Consider the following 16,194-nt stretch of genomic DNA (forward strand, 5'->3'; position numbering starts at 1 on the left):
AAGGGCAGTGGCTCCGCGGAGGGACGCGGAACGTGCGCGGCCGCTGTCCGCCCGCGGCGGTGCGAGAGGCGGCGGCGGCGGCGGCGGGGGTTGGGGGGGGCGGGATTGGGGGGGGGGGGGGGGGTTGGTGGGGAGCACAGCGCATGTCCGCCCGCGCCGCGCCGCCGCCAGCCGCTCCCCCCCGCCGCCAAACTCACCACCATCTTCTGCATGTGCATCGCTCGCAGCCGGACACAAACCGCTCCCCGGCGATGGAGACTGCGGGAAAAGCCCGGCGCGGCGGGATGGCTTACTGAAACTGCGGCGGCAGAGCGGCAGAGAATAGGCAGCAAATCCTAAAGCAACAGCAAAATAAAAATTGAAAGAAAAAAAAGAAAAAGAAAAAGAAAGGAGAAAACCTCTCTTTTTCTCCCCCTTTTCCCTCTTTTTTTTATATATTTTTTTTATTTTTAAATTCTTGATTTTGTTTATAGCCGCCTCGTCCTCAATGCCTCTCTGAGAAGCATCTAGCGAGCGAGCGGGAGAAGGCGAGAGAGAGGCAAAAGAGAAGATGAGGATAATTTGCAGACAGCTTGTCTTGTTGTTTTCTGGCTTTTGGGGACTAGCAATGGGAGCTTTTCCTAGCAGCGTGCAAATAGGTAAGCGCTGCATTGGGCTGTGTGCGGGTGCCCAGGGGTGCCTTTGCGAAGTGAGTTGGGAAGGCGGCTCTGAAGGCAGCTTGCAGCTTTCTCCTCCACCACCATCCCATTTCCATACCTTCGCTGACAGCCCGCGTGCATTTGTGTATGTGTGCATACGTGTGTGTGTGTGACTGCGTGCCGTAGAAGGATGCTCATCTTCTGCCCAACTCGCTCCAGTTCTGGGGTGCACAGGGTGTGCAGGAGGGAAGGGCGCTTGGGGAGATGCCCCTGGGCTGCTCCGGCTCCCTCCAGCTTCCCGTTTCCTTGCCGAGTTGTGCGCTGAGGTTGCGGTAGCGTAGGCATGGGGCTGCAAGGCAGCTCTTCTTTCCCTTCCCATAGTTGGAAAGTTTGGGATTTTGAAAGCATCCCCACGTAGCCCTGTGTCTCCTCCTCACCCGTTTCCCATCGCCTCCCGCTTCCCTCCGTCCGGGCGCGTTTCGGATGGGACGCAGCTATCTGAATTCCTTCCAGCTCAGCTCCATCGCTGCATCATTGCCCGTGGACTTGTAGAGATGCTGCTAACGGAGCTGAGCGGCTCCCTGCCTGCACATGGCTGTGGAAGAGCAAAGTTCATTATATTCCTGTTTAGTGTAGATTATACGACACCGAGTGGGTATTTTTTTTTTTAATCTGGAAAGCATCGTTCCCCTTAATCAGACCGCCACTTCATGTGAGAGGCTGCTGAGTAGCTGATTTAGCAGTGTGTTCAGTCGCAGGGAGATGGAGGCTAAACACTTCCAAAGGTCACTGTAATCATGGCAAATCTGGGTATTTACATGTGAAAGGCTGGAAACCGAGAAGTCGGGAAAGAAGCATGAAGCGTTGGGGAGGTGAATATCGATTGAGGACAGTGATTTAAAGGCAGCGGTTGTGATTATGAATGTGATTAGTTCCTTACCCATTAAAGTCTTAGGACTTTCCTTACTGTGCAGCTTTGGGAGAGACGGTTGCTTGGTGTTACAAGACAGTGCCTTGCCAATAATTCACCCTACTTCCTCTCCTTTTTGCTTTTTTTTTTTTTTCCTGTTTTTTTGTAGGTGGTCTCTTCATCAGGAACACAGATCAGGAATATACTGCTTTTCGATTAGCAATTTTTCTTCATAACACCAGCCCCAATGCCTCCGAAGCACCTTTTAATTTGGTTCCTCATGTAGACAACATTGAAACAGCTAACAGCTTCGCTGTAACAAATGCCTGTAAGTAAACATGCCATTGATCTGACCACCTTATGGGTAAATTGCAATTAAAATAACAGGAAATCACATTGCTATCGTGCATTGGAAGTACAGCAGAAAGTCAGTCTTTGGTGTAGACACCCTAGCAGAAGAGCGGGGGGGGGGGAGGTGGGGGCAGCAATCCTTGTTAGTCCTAACTGGAGCACAGACCCCTCTCCTGCCTTGTGCTGACTAACCTGACATGACATTTACTTTAGTGTTATTCCTGTAGTTTCTTGCTTTCTGGTTTCTATGGAGATGAATTTTGTTATTGTAAAGAAAAATTATGAATGTCTTGAACCGTCCATAATCCCCACTGTTGCTCTTGTTCGCATTTGGGTATGACATGCCTTGTATGTGTTTGGAAATATACAATAATGTGTATGCTCATGAATGCTTTGCTAATGCTTGGAAAAGAGATAGGGAAGCAGTGGTGTACAGGATTATATATCTGAGTCAGTTGACGCTGCAGTTGATCTGGTGATGTCACTTGAGGCAGCCCTGCTCTTATATTCTAGGTTGTAAATGTCTCTTATCATCTCGTAATGCATACATCCTGTGGATATGTCTCTATGCATCCATACATTGGTGCCAAGTCAAGTTAGTATCTGATCTACTTGATTTCACAGACCACCTCAACTGGAACAAATATTCTCTTCCTACTATATATTTTACACACACACACACACACACACACACACAGGCGCACATACGCCATGAAAGGGAAACAGAAAATGAGATGCCCTTACTAAATACAGTAGCAGTTTATCTTTTTTTATTTTTAACAGATTATAATTAAGTGAATTTCATACATTTAGATCACCTCGGGGTCTTTAGCAGTGGCTGAAACACATGCTGAGTACTGCTTGGTCTCGGAGAGCAGCAAAGCATCATTTCTATTTAACTTCACGTATGTCAGGCTGATAAGAAGGAATTTTCTTTATTACATAAGACAGTGGGATACAGAGTGGCAAAGCTGAGCGCTGTAGTAACATCACGTTCATATTTCAGAATTTGATTCTTAAGGTTTTCCTCTGTGGCCTTTAAGTTTTTGAACCTCTTCTCTTCATTCAAAAGCAAATTGCCTCTGGATGTATGTGCCCTGAGCAGCATTGCTATTGAGTTTAAAATAGAAACGCGCTGGAGAAGGTCTTCCTGTCCACTGTGCCTTTAAAATATGTCTTGTGTTTCTCTCCAGCTTCTCACAGACATCTCTGTGGCACTTTTTAATATGTAAACATGCCATGCACTGTGCAGTTCTCATATATGATTTATTGAATGAGCACTAGATTTATTTATGAGTCTTCAGTACTATAAGTTTCAGATGACCTTGCCACCTTATTTAACAGGAAAAGCTTCTGAGCTGCCAAAATGGCTCCATTCATTTCAGGCAGGAAAGACTGATGCCCCATTAAGTGTGAATTCTATATTAAGCAATGTATTAGTTGTGTTTAGCATGAAAATCAATATCAAATTCCATGAGAAGAAAGCATTTCTGAAGGGCTTTTGAAACTGGGAGGTGTCAAATCTATGCAGGTGTAGTTCATTGAGAAAGCATTACAATCCATGTCAACTTTGCAGGTGCTCATTATATATTCCATGAAGACAAATGACACAGTGGCTTTTTTTAAACTTTCGTTTTTAGTGAAGGAGGAAGGAACTAAAAATACTGCATATTGAAATCAGTAGTTTTAGATAAAGTCAATTATCTTAGATTCTGCCTACTCATCTACTTCTGCCAAATAATTTCAGAGGCAATTGTTACTTTTTGGATTAAGGGTATTGCAGAGAATTTCCATTGGAGTGCTAGTGAATTAATTCTGATTTGCACATATTTAAGATTATCTAAAGTTGGACCGCTTCTGTGTGTCAAACTTCAGTGTCTTAGATTCAGACAAGGGTTTGTCCAAAACTTTCCCTAATTTCAGTGATCCACAGCAGATTCTTCTCTCTTGTTCCAACCACCTCAGGTTATTTCAGCTTAAAGTATTTGAACTGAGGAAAACCCATCCCTTTTTATTTGCTACAATTTATAGAAATAGTGATTCATAACCTTGTTCTTTTTTTTTTCTTTAAAGCGCACCCATTTTTATTTCTAAAGAATTTAATGACTCAGAGATGATAAATCTGTACTGTATAGGGGGAGGCAGAGAAAGAAGGAGAGTAAATGTATATGTTTATATGTGTGTACACTAATATAATTCTGTAACCATATTAAATAGATGTAACTCTACAGGCCTCTTCAGGTCTGCTCTTCTCACTTAAGCCAACATGTATTTTTGGTCCAACTTTGTGTTTACTATACATTTTGCAGTCTCATAACTTGTTTCTTACTTTCCATATAATACTGAAGAATATATTTTAAATAACAAATGTTCTACTAATGAAACACAGGCAAAGTGAACTGACGAGTGAATGAGCATATCACATGTCCCTTAAGCTAAATATGAGCAGAATCCTGCAAAAATCAATTGTCTGATAGCTGGAGGACACTGACTTCCATGCGATTGAATTTACTGGCTTGACAGAGGCTTCTAATGCACAGATGTGTGAGGTTTTCTAATCTAATTAAAGAAACCCCACAATCAGCTCAGAATTAAATGATTTCATGGCAATATAAAATGATGACTCTTTCCTGGACTGCTATTAAACAGTGGCTTTGGACCTTGTTACTTTATAGAAAAAGTCCTCTGTGCACACATCTCCAGATACAAAGTACAAAAGCATTATTGCTGCTGGGCTGAACTGAATATTCAAGCAAGTTCAAGCATGAAGAACTAAGATCACTTACCTCTAGATCTGTTTCCATGTGTACAGATGATACTTGTGAAGATCTGTGGCCTGGCTCGTTGCATGTGTTAGGGACACTTAAACAGGCTAATACAAAGGCTTATGGAGGGTGCGTTGGTGGATAACCGACTGCAATGCTGGAAAAAACATGAGATATTCTTTATTTTCATTACATATAAACATATAGCCAAGTGTACATACAAGCGCCTTTGGAATCTGAAGAATTTTGTATTTTCCATTTAATATCTGTCTTCTAATAATTATCGTGCACATTTTTGTGTTCTTTAAAAAGGTCTAGGCACTGTTATTTTTATTCTTAAGTGCAAATGCACATGAAACAGGTTGTTTAAGCACAGTCTCTATTGTAAGCAAAATGGATCTGATCTGTATCAGTTTGGATGTAGTCTTTCTTCTTCTTTCCCCTTCCCACTTGCGTGTTTTATTTAAACTCTGTTCGTTTTTGCACTGCATACATTATTCAGAGAATCTCTCTTACTGACAGAGAGAGCTGAAATTATTGCAAAACATGAAAAGTACAAGGTTCTTACTCATCGGAGCACAATACACCAAAGCTGAAACATTTGACTCTTGGCATACATTGGTTTTCACATTACAAGTGGGAGATTTTGCTCATGATTGGAAATTCAAATTGAGATTGATATCAGAAGTACAGACTTTGTGTTAGTTATTGGAGAGCATTTCATATATTTTTTCAGCTTAATGCTGAAAAATTTTCTCCAAAAGATTTGCATGCACAATATATTGCATTAGTAAATGTCAGCAAAGCCGTCAACGTTAAACCTGCCTGCATCAATTTGAGAGGAAGTTGTACAATTTCACAAAGAACCATCTGCCTTCCAACTCTTGTCTTGTGGTTGGGAATTTTTATGTTGATATTTCTGATGCAAGCCAGGATGGCAATTTAGAATAGTTTGACTGGAAGGGACCTTCCACGATCATTGCATCCAACTGCTTGATCTCTTTAGGGCTAACCAGAACTTAAAGAATGTTATTGAAAGCATTGCCCAAATGCATCTTGAACACTGAAAAGCATGAAGCATCAACCACCTCTCTATGAAGCCTGCTTCAGTGGTCAATCCCCCTTACGATAAATAAATTCTCTTAATATCCAGTCTGAACCTGCCCTAGTGTAGATTTGTATCACATATGCTTCCTGTTTTTTAACAAATCAGTAATCACTGCATTTATCTCAGCATCCATCATGGTATATAGTGCATAGGTATTAAATTCCGTATTGTGCATAGGTTTTAACTTCTAAGGGCCTTGAAGGAGAACTGAAAGAAGAAATGTTTTCTCTGCCCATTGTGGATGAGGCATTCTGGTTACCCGTAGACTTTGCACTCCAAGTTGCAGGGCTGATCCTGAGCCTAAGCTTGTTTATTTTTTTCATATATAATCTCTATGGATACAAGAAGAGATCACACCTGTTCCACACCTGATCACACTGTTTTTCAGAGTGATTTCCTTTTTCTTAAGCCTTTGACTCCAAGACCTCTGATTTTTATGGCTAAGTTTCATCATTAAAAACACACTACATGGTGTCGCTTAGTTGTAAAACATGTATAGCTGCCTTGGTTTCAGTTCAGATCATAGTACATGAGAAAGCAACACAGGAAGCTTTATTGTGGAATGTAAAGCTTAGCAGAGCACCATGCTACCCAGGTTACCATGTCTTTACTATCTTGCAAACAAGCTCGTTAAAACATAGCTAGAGTTGTTCCTCCATGCATGAGCAAAAATATGGCAGTCAAAAATACGTGCTCTCTTCACAGCATGGTGAACTGTGATATTCATGGTGAACTGTGATATTCTATTCATTACAGCATGACTTCACAGTGGCTCAACCTTGTTTCTGTCCCTGTCTTCGTTTGGTGCTTCCCACAGTAAGTGCAAAGGAGCCCACCTCACTCCCTCTTGCATCCTTCTCTAGTCTTTACTCTTAACATTGTCCCTCTTCTCAGCCAAAGTGGTCTGGTAAATACATGTGGCTTCTGATACTCTGGCCACTTAACCTAATAGATTCTTGTCATAGTTTATGAAGAGTCAGATCATTCTAGGAGGTGAGCTAGAGATAGGAGATTAAGATTTCACCTTTAATACAGGCAGCACTGACACTATCGGCAGCATCTTATGACTATACCCTTGGTCCAGGCCATTATTCCCAGTCCTCTCTTGATTATGTGGAAACCACTGCATGGGAGGAGACCTCTCTAAATCTATGTATGATGGGTCCATTTCCATTGCAGTCATATGAAGAAAAGGAATTATCAAGGACAAATTAAACAGATTAGAGGGCTGGGCAATCACCAACTTCATGATGTTTAAAAAAAAACGTGTGCCAGATTCTGCACCTGATGGTTGGACTAGATGATCTTGTAGGTCATTTCCAACCTAATGTATCTATGAATCTATGAATATTTTATGCAATGTTCTGTTCCACAGACTATGAAAATAAAAGTCCACCAATCCACTTGGTTTGTGAAAGCTCTCGCACAGGGTCATGTTCTGATTTTTTTACTGGAGAAGTCATTCTGGAATATGCACACGCATATACTCAGTTGAAATATTTGTTTCAAAAATCTTTCATGTGTAACCAGTCTTGCAGTTCTTGTTCAGGATTAGGCTAAATGGGAAAGAAGAGGTCTTGGTTCTTGAGTTTCATTTGTGCCTCATATTAAAGCTACATCTTTTCCCATTGAGTCAGTTCAGCTTCATGTGTGTACTGAGATGAACATATTCCTAATGCATATAACTTGGGGCAAATCAAACACTCCTCATGTTTCATCTTGCACACAATCCACTTCTCACCAAATTTTTATCTCTTCCCCAAAATTTTAATCACAGTAGGAAGTATTGAACAGCAGAGTTTGCTACATGTCATATGATCGGGGGAAAAAAAAAGCCTACTGGAATTTAAACAAAAAATTGTGTCGTGGAATAACTTCACTCTTTCCAACAGTTTGTTTCTTTGACTTTAATGCCCACCATCTAAGGGAGAGCTGAGGACCTGACACTAGAGGATCTGACTACCTCAACAGAATGCAGTTTCTGGTTGAGCTCCACCAAGTTTGGATTCACCCCAAGGGCAGATGAGAACCTCCCTCATACTGCCCTGTCTTTGGTCCAGTTCTGGCCTTGTGATGTTGGTTGTGAAAGAAAAGGCAGTACCATCTGGGAATCTGTGCCGAAGCATTCAGGAAGCTGAGAAAATAGGCTTAGATGTAGCATTGCTTTCATATAATGACTGTGTCATTTCACTTTAAGCAAGTTCATCTTTGATTTGCTAAGATTTTCATTAAATTTGATAACTAATTCTACTTAAATAATTACAACTCACTTTAGCAATAAGTGTGTAGCTTTAGCTTAATAATCTGTGCCATTTAAACTGTGATGGTCCTTATTTAGAAAGTGAATTTTGATAAACGTTAAATGTATTTTCATGGAATCAGAGAATCATGGAATAGCTGAACTGGGAAATAATCTCTGGATCCCTCTGGCCTTTGACCGATTTCCAGGGATCTCCACAGCCCCTGGGCAGCCTGTGCTAGTGCTCCATCACCTGCACAGCACAGCAGCACTCCTGGTGTTCAGAGGGAACCTCCTGATCTCATTTGTGCCCACAGTCTCTTTCCCTGGCACTGGGCACCACTGAGCAGAGCCTGGCTCTGTACTCTTTGCACTCTGGTTTCTGTATTTATGGACATTGATGAGATCCATGTGTGTCTGTTCTCTGAGCTGAACAGTCCCCAAACTGCTCTTTTGCTTTCAAGAGTATTACAGCAATCCCAAGGGTGCAGTTTGGAGTTCTGAGGTAGCATACAGGCATAGCATGGGCTCAGGTTGGAAAATTGGTGTGCTAGTTGCCTACAAAAATTGAAGTGAATTAAATCTTATTGTTCTGAAATAGGAGTAATTACAAACAAACAACAACAGTAACAAAAATCCCACAACATTTGAAGAGAGTGTTTTTCTTTAGTATATGGAGCTAGTCTCCAAGTAAACCACAATTCTTGAAAATGATTTATCTTAAAATTCTGTTATCTGAACTTGCTGATGGAATCAAAGAATATGTGTGTACTTATGTATCATTTACTGTATGAAGGATTTTGTGTATGTGTACCTGGGAGAACATCTACATTCAGAGTTTCCCAACTCTTAATGTGATCCCTGTACAATAGCTGTACAGCAGAGAGAAAACCAACCATCAATAGCTCCAATTCATCAAAGCCTAGATTTAATTTTCAAGGTCGTTGTTGAGAAAGTAAATGATGGGTCTTTGGTGAAGTATAGTCAGATTTCCTCAGTGAAAATTCAGAATATGCATTTCTCTGGCATGAAATAAGGCTTTCGTCTTAGCATTCCACTGGACTGGCTAAAACTGTAAACTCAAAAGCTTTATTGGAGGCTACAGAACAAATTTCATCTTCCTTTCATGGTATTAATGACAAAGATTGTGCTACTTCATTCCTATTGCAGAAGCTAACACAGTGCAGTGCAGTGTTTTTTTGTCTAAGACAAAAGCACTTTACAAGAGTAAATTAAATGGATTAACTTCAGCTTTATCATTGCAATCTAACTTTGTATATTACTCAAAATAGCTCATGCATTTCATTTTTAGATCTTGACTGTATTGAGACTTGCTTGTTCACAGGAGAGAAAGCTGTCTGCTTTGATTTCTTAGCCATTTTACATCCTACTATGAATTCTGCAAATTTAGGTTGTGAGCAGGTGCAGTTATTTCAATTTAAATATGTTAGGACAAATAATCTTGTCTTACAGGTCATATTTCTTAATATGTGACTGACTTAAAGGGGGTGACTTTTGTGCTAGTGCAAATGTGAAGAAATTCATACAATTGGAGAAGTGTAATTAAAAGGAAAATTTGGTCTAATGTCTGGATTTCCATTTCTCTGTACAGTTGGCTAGAAGCAATGATTTTGGACTAGCACAGCATAAAATCCTCTAGATTGGCCTGGGCTGGAAATCCTGCAACTCTGATGGGCATACTTAGATCCGAGTTGTGTGATGGGACAGAAAGCCCAAGTAGACCATGTATTCCTGTATAAATCAAGAATTATCTTTCTGTACTTAGGAAAATAAATTTATTCAAGAGGACCTGATCACAGTCTTGTTTTGAAATTTTGGTGTTCTTTACTTTTAAGCATTTTTCTCAGTTCTGTATTCTTCCTCTGCCTAGTTTGGGTTTTTACCTATTTTATTTATTTTTTTTAAGATCATGCTAGAGTTTAACAATGATAATATGGATTCTTACATTCTGGCATGCAGAGCTAGTTCTAGTATTTCCCAGTATCACCTGTCTTCCCAATGGGAACTGCTTATTACTGAGCACTTGCGAACATCTGTCCTTATCTGTGTGATAAAGTATGGGTCAGAAGCCTTGTTTCAGTAGTGTTAATTCTTTGTGAGGATGTTGTTTCTTCCCTTTTTTCTTTCCCATGATCCTGCCTGACTTGTTCAGGTAACGGCTGCTTTTGTTAGATTTCTGGTTCATCATGATCAGGTGGAACCAGAGTGTGACACACACACCATATTTATATTGGCCATGCAGTATGAAGAGGCAGATCATCCTCTTCACAACATTCCTCAGAAGCCGATTATGGATAGGCTTTCTGTGGGAATCAAGGGGGAAGACCTGCATTCACAAGCTGCTGTTCTTGCTTGGCGCTGGCCAGCTATGCTGACATGAGCAAAATCTGGCACAAATATTGTCCCTTATCCCACAGTTCTTTCTACAGGCAGAGCTGTGCTGAGTTAAGTAGGGGCTTTACATGCACTGTGATTGCAGGCTGGAACCCTTTATAAGGAAGAGATAGTAGGGTGAAAAAACAAAAAACAAAACAAAAAACCCCATACGTTTAGAAATTGGTTCACTACTGTGCTATTGCCTATTTTAAAAGAATGCCATATAGGCTGTTTTCACATGTTCCTCTTTTCAGTGTTGCTCTTACAAGCAGCCATTGCTCCTGAAAAACAGTCTTGTGCAGTACCTTGTCCACTGCAGGTTTTTTTCTGTAATTGCAAGTAGAGCACAAGTGAGGCAAAAAGCAGTTGCAGTGCTCATTCATTACCTTCTTGATGGGGAAAGGTTTTAAAACATTAGCAAGATTCATACTAAAATACATCATATTTTACTATTCATAAGAATCCCTCATTTTCTTACTTGCAGACCTTCTCTGAGGTAGATTCTATGCCATTTCTGCATGCACATCTTCCGCTTGATTTTATGGTGTGTTTGCATAGTAGTCTCTTAAGCTCATAAAATTTGAACTTCATTTTTATGTGAATGTCACCTGTTCTTACAGTTCAGTTTCCCAATGAACATCCATCAAATAGGTGTTTTTGAAAAGCTCACATATAGTGCAAGTTAACTGATGAAAAGAATTGAGACCTCTACTCTTTCTTTGTCTTAAAATCTTTTGAATTTAAATTTTGTCACTTTGCTGTAAAAAGCAGTGTATGTGTTAATATTAAAATTACTATACAAATTAATTAGGAATTACGGTACAAAGTATTCTGTTCTTGTTAATTTATTTCGCAGCCTTGTGTTACACTTCATTTCCTTTGGTTAAACATTTCACGTGGCCTTTTTTTCAGTGTCAGGGTCAGATCTGTTTCCTCAGTGGATAAAATGATTCATGTAATACATATTCAAGGTAGAGGTGGGGAAGAGAGAGAAAATTCTTCTAATGCAGAGAGTACAAAATGCAGATTATTCCTGATCCTCAAAAGATTCCTGTTCTGCTTCAGTGTTCCTGATGTACCAGTATTTCACGCTTTGAGTTAATGTGAGGTACAGATTTGGACAGTGCTGTGGTCAGCTCTGGAAAACTACATAGAGTGCAAGCGAAAAACCATTTATCAAGCACAGATACGTTCATGTAAAATTCAGGAGTAAAAAGCTCTAATATTAAAAAGAGGAAATCTATACATCAGTACACTAAGCACTTAATTTTTTAAGCCTTTTACAATGATAGGGAGAAAGGAACAAAGCTTTAGAGAGCCACAGTCTCCACAGAGTTCTGTTGGGCTATTTATTAATGATTTCCTCCCAAGTATCCTTCTACCAGGTTTGGTCATTTCCACCCAGTTAAACTGAGAGGGGTGTTGTTTAAGAAAGGACTTTTCAAAAACACTGCAGCTGAGAGGATAGTTTGCTTTGGAAATCAATAGTCATGTGCTCTTGCCTGACTCAGGAGTTTTTCCTAATCTCTCCCTTCTACTCCAGGCAGTAAGCCCAGGCAGGGAGGGAGCTGGCTCCTGGGGTTGTGTGCACAGCCAGGTAACACTGCTCTGCATCCTGCTGGTTGTGGTGCCTCCAGCACAGAGCTCTGCAGGATGTTTTCTTTCTATAGCTGTTTTTGTTCTGTTGCTCAGTATCTCTGGTCTGTGATTCTCTTGGGTAGTAAAAGCAACAAGGTAAGACTTGAGGTGATACCTTATTGTGTATTATTATTACTACAGTGGAGCCTGCTTTGGCAGGGGGGTTGGACTCGATGATCTCTAGAGGTCCCTTCCAACCCCTACAATTCTGTGATTATGTGATTATGTAGATAAGAAGAATGGGAAGCTCTGTGTGAAGGCACAAGCAAACGTCCGAGGAAAAGAGCATAAGAGGACATGGGTGCATTGGGAGGACATATATATGCATCTGTTGTGAGGTTACATATGCTTCATGAAAGTGGCTGGCAGATCAGAAGTGGTGCCATATGGGAAGTGATCCACATTACAAGTCCTTACAGATGATACAGAAAAGATGTGAAAGCAGTCTGGAGGATGAACTGTTGTCTGATGGCTGCAAGCATCAGTGCTTCAAAGAGGAAAAAGCAAAGGAGCTCACCAAAATAAATGGAGAGTGGGTAGAATGTAATAGTATTCAGTTTAGTGTATTTTAAGGCTAAATGGGACCATTTTGATCACCCTGTCTCAGTTATAATATATTAATCAGCCATTCTCAATTAATTTCTTTATCAAATCCATAATTCTTCTCTTGCTGAATACCCAACTTCTCCAAAAAAATCCTGTGTTGACTAAAGCCTGGAAGAACCATGGGTAAATTGTCATGCCATCAGCACAGCATACGTAATGTATCACTGTCTTTACCCGTGTGTGGTATGCAGTCATAGTCACAGAGTCACAGAGAGCAGGCAACCAGAAAAAAATTTTCTCCCTGGTTTTGTTCTTAGGTACATAAGTTCATAGGTTCATTAGGTTGGAAAGGACCTACAAGATCATCTAGACCAACCATCCTCCTATCACCATCCCTACCCACTGAACTACTAAATCAAATCCCTTAGCACCTCATCTAAACGCTTCTTGAACAGCACTAGGGATGGTGCCTCAACCACCTCCCTAGGCAGGCCATTCCAGTGCCTGACCACTCTTTCAGAAAAAAAATGTTTCCTCAATTCTAACCTAAATCTTCCCCAGCGCAACTTATGGCCATTCCCTCTCGTCCTGTCATTATTTATCACTGTCATTATTATAACAATTTATCATTATTTGTTACTGGTCTCTGATTTAGAGAGGGACTGCAGTCAGTACTGCTGGAGCAGAAGGGCAGTGTGGGACACACTGGCAGCAAGAGCCATGTCCCTGCAAAACACTTAGGGAATTACTGGGGCCATTCTCATGTTTCCTTGAAAAACTTCCAGTAGACACACATGTGGGTGTTTTTTCCCTCTCCTAACCCCACAGGTGGAGTGTGGCTTGAAGCACAAAGAATACAAAGATGGTTCATTGACCATGAGTATGTTTTTGCAAATGAATGCACACCAATTCCTATGATATATGTGCAAAGGCTTGTCTAGTGGCCAGTACAACTTAAAGGTCATGTGAGTTTCACATACTTCACTTTTTTCAAGCCACAGACTATGCAAATCTATTACCGCTTTCACCTGGAGGATTCAGGCTGTTAGCTTCAGATGAATGTGGCTTTGGAAGTCCCTGGTTTCTTCTCAGTTATGTGTCAGAGGAGATGGCAGTCTGAACACAAATATGACGATGAGATCTAATAGAGAAGAGCATTTGCAGGAAGCCAAAGCCTGAGCAAAGGAATACAAGAGGTGCTCCCATAGCTAGCTGTCTTTGATAACTCTGAAAAACAGGCGCAGTTGATGCAGTGCACATGTGCAGCATGCAGGTGGTGCGGTTTGTCTGTGCAGTCCAGGATGTGAAGGGATAGCTTTGCCCCTGTGCTTCAGGGACCCTCATGGACCCCAAGGTGGAACGTTGCCTGAGAGTGGGAGTCAGACTATTTGAGGCCATGCAACTGAAGGTTCTGTTTGTCCTCAGTTTCTGAAGTGGGAAAAGGAGTTCAAGATGCAGCAGAGGGTTGTGAAATAGCATTGTTCTATGTTGCGGAATAAGGCTTCTGGTGAGTGCTGAGAGCACTATGTGCAGCATAGCTTATGGCTTTATGAGGTGGAGCAGGAATGTACTGCTGGTGCTTGTGAGCTAGGGATTGCAGCTGGTGCAAGCTGAGATGGCTTTGAGGAACTTGAAACTGGACAGATGTTATGCTAAGCTGAAAATGTAGTATGGGGAGAGATGTAACATGCCCAGCAAGCCCAGTGGAGTACAACAGGATTCAATAGATGTGGGAGAGCATAAGACTAAAAATACTGTTCAGAGAGAGAAAACTGCTCCTGCATCTGCTGTCCTCACGGCAGTGCCCCAGTCCTCATGGTGCAGCAGGAGTTGCCTGCTAGGAGTGGCCACAGTGGCAGTGGTGGGCACGGCACTTCCAGCTGCACACAGCTGGAGGGAACCACAGGCATCCAACATCCCATCGCCCCGCTCCCCTTCTGCCCCGCAGCGCTGCGGCTTCAGCATGGTCCATATTGATTGCAGATAGCTGTCAGCTTAACCACTGCAGGGAAAGGAAGGGAAGGACAGAGAGCATCAGTTTCTTGGTTGAGAACAATAAAGGAATTACATACTTACAAAACCTCAGAAAAACTGTGCCAGCTCCCATCTCTGCCTCACTGTCCTCAGCCTGTCGTAGACTCTGTCATGGTCAATGCTTTAATATTTTAAGGGAGTGAATGGAAGAAGGGAGTGGAAGAGTTGTACCACAAAAGGCAGTTTATACAGTACAGATGAATTGGATTGCTTTCCACCATTCTTCTCTAAGTTTCTGACAGGGGTAGAAGGACTCCTGTACTTTTATTTCCTGATGAAAGCCCCAGGAAGCCCATCATTCTTTCGGTTACTGGTTATGATCGGAATCTTTTGCAGTTCAGTAGAGCTGGCAGGCACCGGAGCTTCACACCTTAATCACATTTCCTTTGTCAGCTTTTCACATACTATGTTAAATGAGAGACTGGTAGAAAATCCTTTGAGCAATTACAGTAATAGGATAATAATAACAATTGTGGATCTTTGCACTTACATAGCGTCTGTGAGAGGAAAATGAGATCCAGCATAATGTTGCCCCTTTGAAAAGGTGCATCTGTTCCCTCACAGCAGCATCCCTTTGAGAAACTGGTCTCAGTTCCACGGCCTAAGCTTTTTGCTTCCTTGGTTGTGGTACAGTCAGGGGAGAATCTACCTTCCCATTCCCATCCATGAACTACTGACTTCACAAATAATTGGGAAGAATTCCAATGAGAGGAGTCAGAAGCATGGGGAAGGGTTTACCTGTGTGGAGCAGGAGAACATTAAAAAGCATCTTCAGTTCAGGGGGAGCACACCTAAATGAGATATGTGTGCCCATTTTATAGGACGAGTGGAGAATGACAGGACAAGGGGAAATGGTTTCAAAGTAAAAGAGAGGAGGTGTAGATTGGATGTAAGGAAGTTTTTTACAGTAAGGGTGGTGAGGCACTGGCACAGGTTGCCCAGGGGGGTGGTGAAAGGCCCGTCCCTGGAGACATTCAAGGTTAGCCTGGACAGGCCCTAGTTGTTTTGTTTTGGTGGTGCAGCATGTAGTTTTCTGTGTTTAACTTCAGGATACAGAACAACTTCAACTCTTAGTGAGAGTCTGTCCCTTTTTCCAATCAGTCTGAGGAGATCCAGAGATGGGAGCTTCTGATACCCACCAGAAGACAGTGAGTAGGCTGTCTCCTGCCTCAATTACATGACTGACAAAATCAGCTGTGTGTGTTGCCTCAGTTAACTGATGTAGCATGATGCTTGACTTCCAGAAGGCACAGAATGGCTCAGAGCACCTAAAATGCAGGACATGCTACTCTCGTGGCTCCTAACATAGCCAGTTGTAACCCAGTGTAGAACCCAGGGCTCTTCAGTCCCTTTAAACTCTCCACTTGGGCTTTATGTTATATAATTGTAAATATATAGGAGGCACTTTACAGGAAGAGGCTTAAGGAGGCCAACGCATCGCACATCCTGGCATGGAAAGTCTGACAGCACAGAGGAAGCATGAATGGGATTTAATTTACTTGGACAGAGTTATTGTTCACTTCTGGTTGAAACTGTTGCCCAAAAGCCTGTGTAAATATGTGCGGCTA

The 16,194-nt window shown here is 41.7% G+C and overlaps 1 protein-coding gene across 5 annotated transcripts in view; it reads left to right on the forward strand.

Annotated features, from left to right (window-relative positions):
• The first annotated feature begins 224 nt into the window (after positions 1-224).
• Positions 225-16,194, forward strand: part of GRIA4 (glutamate ionotropic receptor AMPA type subunit 4) — a 226,125-nt gene continuing 210,155 nt past the window's right edge. For all 5 annotated transcript variants that reach the window (XM_065730040.1, XM_065730039.1, XM_065730042.1 and 2 more), the window contains exons 1-2: positions 225-638; positions 1,718-1,876. In XM_065730040.1, the coding sequence (XP_065586112.1) occupies positions 551-638; positions 1,718-1,876 (247 nt within the window). In that variant the 5' untranslated portion in view covers positions 225-550. The remainder of the gene's footprint in view (positions 639-1,717; positions 1,877-16,194) is intronic.

The sequence above is a fragment of the Cyrtonyx montezumae genome, unplaced genomic scaffold (assembly GCF_038088225.1).
Source record: "Cyrtonyx montezumae isolate F1298 unplaced genomic scaffold, pur_monq_1.0 scaffold_12, whole genome shotgun sequence".
Taxonomy (NCBI): Eukaryota; Metazoa; Chordata; class Aves; order Galliformes; family Odontophoridae; genus Cyrtonyx; species Cyrtonyx montezumae.